Source organism: Phalaenopsis equestris, unplaced genomic scaffold (assembly GCF_001263595.1).
Source record: "Phalaenopsis equestris unplaced genomic scaffold, ASM126359v1 Scaffold000134, whole genome shotgun sequence".
Lineage (NCBI taxonomy): Eukaryota > Viridiplantae > Streptophyta > Magnoliopsida > Asparagales > Orchidaceae > Phalaenopsis > Phalaenopsis equestris.
The window spans coordinates 1,218,942-1,227,795 of NW_018164576.1; the positions used below are offsets into that span (position 1 = coordinate 1,218,942).

At 33.2% G+C, this 8,854-nt stretch overlaps 1 protein-coding gene across 1 annotated transcript; it reads left to right on the plus strand.

Moving 5' to 3' along the window:
* Positions 1 to 5,634: 5,634 nt before the first annotated feature.
* LOC110021324 lies at positions 5,635 to 7,924 on the plus strand. Its single transcript, XM_020719769.1, has 3 exons — positions 5,635 to 5,714; positions 5,847 to 6,119; positions 7,573 to 7,924. Exons 1-3 carry the CDS (start codon positions 5,697 to 5,699, stop codon positions 7,618 to 7,620), a joined length of 339 nt encoding a protein of 112 aa, XP_020575428.1. The 5' UTR covers positions 5,635 to 5,696; the 3' UTR covers positions 7,621 to 7,924.
* The last annotated feature ends 930 nt before the right edge of the window (positions 7,925 to 8,854 follow it).

The window sequence follows — 8,854 nt, forward strand, 5'->3', positions numbered from 1 at the left end:
ATCACTGTTATCTCACTTTGATTGGTTGGTGCTATCTAAGCAGATTTACTTTTTTTTTTATGTTGTTAATTTCTATCTATTTAGTACGAATATATGAATATAATGAAAAATTAGTCATTTGGCATTCAACCTATATAATTCTCAAAAGAAAAATATTCAGTGATGTGTGTCGGAAGATCGCGATGGTAGAATAATGAATTAGTGTCTCATTATTGTACGAGATCTAACACACACGCATATAAAAGAAAAGTAACGAGAGAAGATACTATAATTTTTATGTGAAAAATTTTAGAAAAAAAGGGAATTATCAAACCTAGCTAAGTCGAAATAATCTACTATGTAATTAAAACTAAAATAGATTGAATTAGGGAATAATGAATTAGAAAATTGATGTAAGACGGTATTTCAGAAAAGATAGTCATAACGGGTTATGAAGATCGTAGTTGTTTGCTATGGTGATCGTATCACCAATCATGACAATAGTTATCAATGTAGGTCGTATGTGGTAGCATCAGGAGCATTGATTGGTTGCAATGGTCGTAGTATGGAGTTGTGATAGAATTCTTAGACTGCAGAGGCCAGAGTTGGGAGTTGCTTAGTTGTGAGTCACGTAAGACGTAGTTGGTCACATAATACGTAGTGGATACAAATGTTGATAGGTCGTAGAGGCCAGAGTTTGGAGTTACATGAGTTGTGAGCCACATAGGTCGGGATTTGTCACGTAGGTTGTAGCGTTGAGTTGTAATAATGTCTGTAGTCAGCAAATGGTGGAGTTGGGAACTGTGTGTGACGTAGGTTGTACTTGATCACGTGGGACATAGCGAGGGGCTATAATAACATTCATAGGTAGAAGAAGCTGGAGTTGGGAGCTGCATTAGCTGTAAGTCGCATAGACCATAGTTGGCCACATAGGCCGTAGTGGAGAGTTGTAAATATGTCTGTAGGCTGCAGAGTTCAAGGTTAGAAGATTCATGAGCTATGAGCCAAGTAGGTCATAGTTGGTCACATAGGTCATAGTGGAGGGTTGTAGTAGCATCAGTTAGTTGCTAAGATCAGAGTACGGGGCTGCACATAGTTACAGTGAACCGCGTAGGCCATAGGCCGTAGTGGGGAGCTCTGAGGAGGAACTTCAGAAGTTCAAGGAAGGTCATTGCATTCTAAGTATGACACTTGTAAGTAGTTATTACGGGGAGTTATGTCATCTTTGAGGAGCGTCGTTACACCATCTTCTGGGCATATTGTTGTACCATTTTCGGGGCACATCATTGCACCATTTTTTGGGCTTGTCGTTGCATTGACTTCAGGGTGTATCATTGCATAGTATTTGGGTGTGTTATTGTGTTGTACTTTGCAAGGTCCGTCAAATCAATCGCGAAGAGTAGCTGGTAAAATTTGGTCAACGGTAGCTAGCAAACATGGTCGACAGCTATAGGAGCAGGATGTGTTTGTCATGCTTTCAGTCCAAAATGGCTCTGGAAACTGACTCTTTTTCTTCTCTTTAAAGTCCAAGTCCCCTCTTTCATGAAGGGGGTAAGGCTTTATTTATTAAGTTTGAGAGTGGTCTCCCTGCAAATAAAAAAGAAATTAGGACCCCTCCATCAAATGACTAGAAGAGATTCCTCTGTTTGATAGTATTTTATGGACATTTGAATTCGTTAACGTTATCAGAATTGAGAAATATTTTGCTTATTTGATTCGTCTTATTGAGATGTTCGATTCGATTATAATAGTGTCAAATTTGAAATATGGCTTGACCTCCCACTTGGGAACTAGAAACTTCCAAAAATAACTTGACAAGTCGATCAAGACTTGATTTTACTCGGATTAGACCAATTTCAGTGTCATTGTCTTCGTCTCGTCCAGCCGGTTAGTTTGACATTAAACTTGTCAAAATCAGTGCTCGAAATGAAATTTGAATATTCCTTGCTCAAAAAATTATTTTAGGATTCATGTTGCACCTTGAGATCCTTATTGGATGGAATTTTTTTGGTAACCTATGGACTATATAAAAAGAGATTTTATTTTATTTTATTTTATTTATTTTTATTGGTTATTCTTCGCTATTTTTTTATCTTATTTATGTATTTTAAGATTTTAATATTAATTTATTTTAATTATTATTTTATTTCACCCCTCCCAACCCCCTCTTTAAATTCTAGTTCCATCATAGAACTTAAATACCTATTGATTGATAGTGTAAGCTTTCAATTTGCAGGACTTGCTTAATTAATACATTATGATTTTATATTGTCCAAATTTATTTGACTGCCTTGTCTTCCGCCGCTGTATGAACGCATAGAAACATGCTAAATTATTGTAGAAGAAATTTAGATATTTACGTCATTTTCTTAAGCTTATTAGTCCGAAAATAACACATCATTTTTGTTTTTTTTCGAATTTTTAATATTATAAAGCACCATCCATTCATCATTAAATAAAAATTAAATAATCGCTTCATATTTTTGAATTATTCCATTAAAATCTTTTGTCGCAAATTCCATAATTCGCTTTCGGCATGAAATATCGGATCTATCTAATTTATTTTAATTTTTTTTTATTATTTTTGGGTTATTTTACAGAATTTAGCCGACGTTATTTATGAATCTGAAGTGAAGGAAAGCCTTCGATTAATATTGATATGAATCTTTTAATATTGGGCTGTCGATAAAAAAATCTTCTTGTTGTTTATTATTTTACGACGTAGGGTCTTGTGTTGCTCCTAAATATATACAAGTCGATAAAGATTCTGTTCTTAGAAGGAAGGTGGAAAAATGAGATGAATGTGCATCTTGAGCGAGTGTCCCAAGTTTTTATCGCCAGAGCTTGAACTTCCAATAAGTCGGTAGTACGGCTCGGATGAGGTTTTTTGGATCATAATGTTTCCTCTAGAAAGAGAGGAAGAGAGAGAGATAAAGGGGAGTGAGATAAAGAGAGAGAGAGAATAGATCTCTTAGAAGGTCATACCGTCGTCGCTTCTTTCTCTTTTGACTTTCCTCTTATACATAAAGACGAAGAAAAGATAAAAAAATACGTTTCATACACCACTGCACCCATATGTAATGTCTTCGTGAAAAGACAGCGATGTGAGTATTATGCAGTGCTTTTAAAGAAATATGGCCTCCCATTCTTTGCAAATAAGGATCACCATTTTTGATAGCTATCCCTCTTTAATGGCTAGGTTGCCCCCATGGTAGAGATAAATCTTGATGCTTCGGGCATCGACAAGTGATCAGCTTAGTTCAATCACTTTGGCGGGTGGACTTGGTTCACCAAAAGAGTCTGATTACACAGGTCGTGTGACGTGTCGGCCTCCGTGTCCGGCTTTGTATAAAAAAGTCTTGTTTTGATATATAGTCATATTTATGTATAAAGTTATTAATACTCGATAAAGAAGTCTTGTTTTGATATATAGTCATATTTATTTATGCAGTTATTAATACTTGATAATTAGCTCAAACTCAACTAAATTTTAAAATTTATTTTTTTAATGTGCCAAATTTAAATACTTTATATGAGCTTTATGCTGGTAAGTATATTTATACGTGTTTTTTAACACAATAAAATGAAATTAACCTTAATCAGCCAAAGTACTCAGTATACTAGAATGGACTATAACTGAACTTTCATAACTATAAAAGTCAAAATTTAAAGCCAATTTAAAAAATATTAATTAGTGATGACATAAACATGCAATGTGACTAAGTAACAAAACGTAGTTATTTTGTAACTATATTTGTAAATAAATCTAACATTTTGCATATTTTACAAATTATATACACAGCTGACATCAGGAACATGTATGTGGGACTTAGCATGATACATTCATGTAAACAGCGAGATCACATTAGAGACAAATCATCCTTCTAACCGATATTTATTTTCTTCCTTTGCAAATGATACCATTTCCTCTCAATTACATAAGAAGAATGGAATGGATCATAGTAGCAAATGCATTTGGAAAATCCTGATCATTTTGATTGTATTTTTTTTTTTTTCCTAATTGTGAGCACTAAAATGCGAGTTTTAACAATGATAATGTAAGTAAATGCAGATTTCATAAGTTGAACACATCTTAGAGCATTCAAATGTTTGAACTAAGAATTTCAAATCTTGAAATTTTATTGTTCTTGAGTTCGCCTACTTCATAATGATGTTAAAATATATTTTGATGTTAATAGCTTCTCTCTCTACATGTCCAAGCATCTCGTTGTGTTGTCTCCTAAAACTCCAATCAATCATTGGGGTTTTCAAAGACATCTATAATTAACTATTGAGTAATCTCTGACCTCGTAAAAGAAGACATGATTGTTTTCAATCATGGCCCAATTTTTTATCTTTCAACCGCACTCTTTGTTTATTAGGATAGGACTTGTCGTAAGTACTTTCATTCGCTAGTCAATGATTAATTATTTATTCTCAATCATTTTAAATAGAGACTATCATAAAAACCTCCATTGCATGCCAATTTCAAATTATTTAGAATTTTTTTTTCAAAAGTAGGATAATTTTAATTGCCTTTAACATTTGACGATGAATTCAAGTTGATCAATCCTCTATTCTTGTAAAAAAATATTTTCGTGATAGCCTTGGACACCTGCTAGCTTTCATTTGTATAATTTTCTTTCTTACTTTAAGCGAATGATTAACATGATTTTTCTTTCATTTCTTGCTAAACTTAACCCCCCTATTGAATCTTTTTTTTTATTTTCTAGTATATTTGCTTAACATCTAGACTTGTAATTATCTTGCCCTCCAACACACTCTTCCACGGTTGCCCCTATTGACCCTCTCCAATGCAAGACTAAGTCTACTATAATCAATTTTAGTTTACACCTATTATGATATCATATAGTTAACTACTACTTATATTAATTTAGTTTAGAGCTATATTCTCTAGTTAATGAAACATTAAGTTTTTTTTTTTTTTTAAATAATAAGCCATAAGAACAATTATGTTAGGAGTAAGCACACGTTCAAAATAAGCCACAAGAACAATTATGTTAGGAGTAAGCACACGTTCAAAACCAAATCCACTATAGAGAGAAGCCAGACCTCAAGTGCAAAATGGAAATGAAATTATTACATTTACATATCACATAGTTCTTGTATTTATATATCTAACATTTTAACATCATAAAACATATATTCATGGAAAGATATATTTATTTTTAAAAGTAAGTTATAGATATATATATATATATATATATATTTTTTATGTTAAATATTTGAGTGCTAAGTAAATAATTTATAAAATTTTAAAGGTTAGATATCTGAATAAATAAAAATTTTGTGAGAGATATTATAAAAACTCCTATTTTAAAATAAAAATATAACCATCAAAATGAAGTGCCGCGAAGGCGGCAGTGAACAGCTTCCCAATCAGTTCACGCCTTTCACACCGAATTTCCGCGCGGAATCCAGCTGTCCTTCTAGATAGTAAGCCGACTTATTTACCCACCGCCCCGCATAATAAACATCTATACGAACTCCATCTTCCTACGTCGATTATTCTTCTAAGCAAAAATCTACGGCAGATTTTAATTGTCCTGTAAGAAAAGGACGCAGTGGCAAAGTTGTGATTTTATAATATGTCAGTGGTATTTTAGTTTTGAAGCAGTATATATAAACTCATCCCCCTCAGTCCACTCCCTATCTTTCCCCGCGGTTTTTGCTTTAGAGATTCCTTCAACGAATCAATGGAGGGGAGTACGGAGGTACCTCTCATTTTTTAATTTTAAATTTATTTTATAGAGCAATTTCTCTGAAATCACTGCACTGAGATTGGCGTCGATCGATTTGTTGGAGAAAATTACTGCGAATTGAATGGTGGATTGATGGAATTGCAGGGGACAAAGGTGGATTGGATGTCAGTACCGGCGTTCGGGGACTGGGAAAACCAGAAGGGGATGCCGGATTACTCATTGGATTTCTCCAAACTTCGACAGATGCGGAAGCAGAACAAGTCCGATTACTCGTGCATCTCCATTGGAAACGAGGAAGATCTTCGTCACGGATCCAAAAAGGATGAGGAGCTCCATGACCGATCCAAGGTCGCCTCCGACGTCTCTCTTTCAGGCGCCGCTGTAACTCCGGCGATACACCACCAGCACTCTCCCTCGGTGAGTTGAATATACTTTTATCCTGTTACAACAGAACACTAGGGCTTGGTTGGTTGGTTTAGGTTGATTGATGAGTTCTTAAATAGTCCCTGCTTTTTCTCTATCTTTTTTTTTTTCAAAATATACTCCTAAATTTTATGACTATTTTTGTTTTTTTTTTAATAAGCGGAAACAAATTTCGGATTGCTTCTAGTCTTTAGTACTTAATGCTTGCATTAATTAATCTAAAAAAATTAATTAGTCCTTTTAGTTTTAAAACAGAAAGGTTCATTTAATGCTTTAGCGATTAGTTTTTTGCTCGGGCTTGTCTTTAAGTAATGGTTTCATAACTGTGTTGTTCAATCGGGTAAAGTCAGGGGTAAATCAAAGCTTTATATACGATCTGTTTCCTTTAAGAAACCGATTTTTAATATGATAATTTCGCTTGTAAAAAATCTGGGTGAATCTGAATCTTTTTATATTTTGTTTGTTCTTGGGTAATGTTACACCCAGAAATTCGAAGAACCTTAATAAGTGTCCTAAATTAATCAAATAAGCATGTTGTTGAAGAAGCAGAAAGGAGCAAGTTAGTGGAATCACTAAGGCACATTAGAAATTGCCCGCACAATCTAACCTAGGAAAAATTATTGTATACATACATCGTCTGATCCTAACCGTAGATCACGATGATCTAGGGTCATGATGCAAACAAATTTTTTTTTGAAAAAAAAAATTAAAAGTAGGGCCCACCGAAATACATCATGACTGTAGATCACCGTGATTTACTGTCATAGATCGGACACCACATACAATATTTTTTCATAACCTAGGGGGTGCTAGTGAAGCGTTAACTGGCTGCAATTCTACCTAGCTTAGGAGTTCGTGAGTGAGCTTATTGAATTGCGGCTACAAACTCGAGCCTGTATATTAAATGAGCTCACCCTTTGAGCTTGTGTTTTGATAGGCAAGCCGAGCTTTTGAGTCAGTCATGGCTCAAGTTATTAGAGATTTTTTTTTTTTTTTTGCAAATTAACGATTTAACTCGCATATTATAATCATTAACCACTATTTTTAAAAAAACATCAACAAAAGAATTATATTTTATTAAATCTACTTTCAATCAACAAGATATTCATTGTGAAAAATAAAACATTTATATATATACATTTTTATTTAAATTTGATTATTTTAAAAATTAAACAAGGGAGCCACATAAGGAGAAATAAAACACAATTTTTAAACAATACTTCTCCTATGAATTGTGTATGATTTTATTTAAATTGAGAATATGTTTCATATATGCAAATATGATATAAATATATATATATATATCATTTGGGTGCTAAAACATTATTATTATTTGAACTTTGATCAAACTAAACTTGTTATATGCTTATACGTTTTTTTTTAAATAATTGATGTGATTACCAAAAAAAATTGGTATTTTATAATTATTTTTTAAATTTATTTGCAGGGGAGGAGAAAGCTCACGAGCTATTTCGTTTGCTGCACCGGGGCTTGAAGTCTTCTTCTCATGGGAAAAAATTTGCGTACGTAAGACGTACGCAGAATTGTGTACATAATAGAGGTTATATGAGCGTTATATCAACATTATATTCGCATTATATCCCTTATAATCTCCATATAACTTTCATGTAACTACATGTAAGCTACATATATGTGAAAACATAAGCATGGAACTTATTTGTAAGTTCAGGTAGGTTACAGGCTTCATTCCCAATATTAGTACCGCTTGTGTCCTTTATTATTATTTTTTGTTACAACAGTTTATAGGCCCTTGTAAAAAAGATTTGTTAAGCTGCAAATATATGTTCTATCTCGATGATTCTTAAGCTCATTAGGTGGCCTACACGTATTTGTGATATATCAAGATGGCCCATTAAATTTGGATCAACAAAAAAATTGTTAATCATGATAGACCAAAATGCATGACATGTTAATTGAATAAAAAATAAATAAAGAATTCGAGCACTCATAAAATTGCATACTTGAACAATTCGCTGGCAAATATCATGCTCACTAATTGAATTGTATAGTCTCAGTCAACTGATAACGATCATAGTGCTGATGCAGCCTTCACCCACCATAGTTTTATAGATAACTATTGTGCGTAGAAAATGGAGTCCATGAAACGATGAACCATCTCAGCTGATTTAGCTTATTTTCTCTCGCTCAAACAAACTATGGAAGAGTGGAACATAAGTTTATTATTATTATTTAATATTATTATTATTTTGTTTAAAAAAGTCATCAAGGAAGAAAAAGTCGCATGATCTTATCAAACAAAAATAATTTACATTTTCTTGTGAAAATATAAAAAGATAAGATTGTGACACGTTACATTTTTGTAAGAGCTTCAAAGGTAGCGAACAATATGAATGATGTTGAAACAACCCTCGATATTTACAGAGTATTCAACCGGCATCACAAACTTTATAAATCACCCCATGAAGCACCAAGTTCGAGCACTCATAAAATTGCATACTTGAACAATTCGCTGGCAAATATCATGCTCACTAATTGAATTGTATAGTCTCAGTCAACTGATAACGATCATAGTGCTGATGCAGCCTTCACCCACCATAGTTTTATAGATAACTATTGTGCGTAGAAAATGGAGTCCATGAAACGATGAACCATCTCAGCTGATTTAGCTTATTTTATCTCGCTCAAACAAACTAGGAGGGGTGGAACATAAGTTTATTATTATTATTATTATTATTATTTTGTTTAAA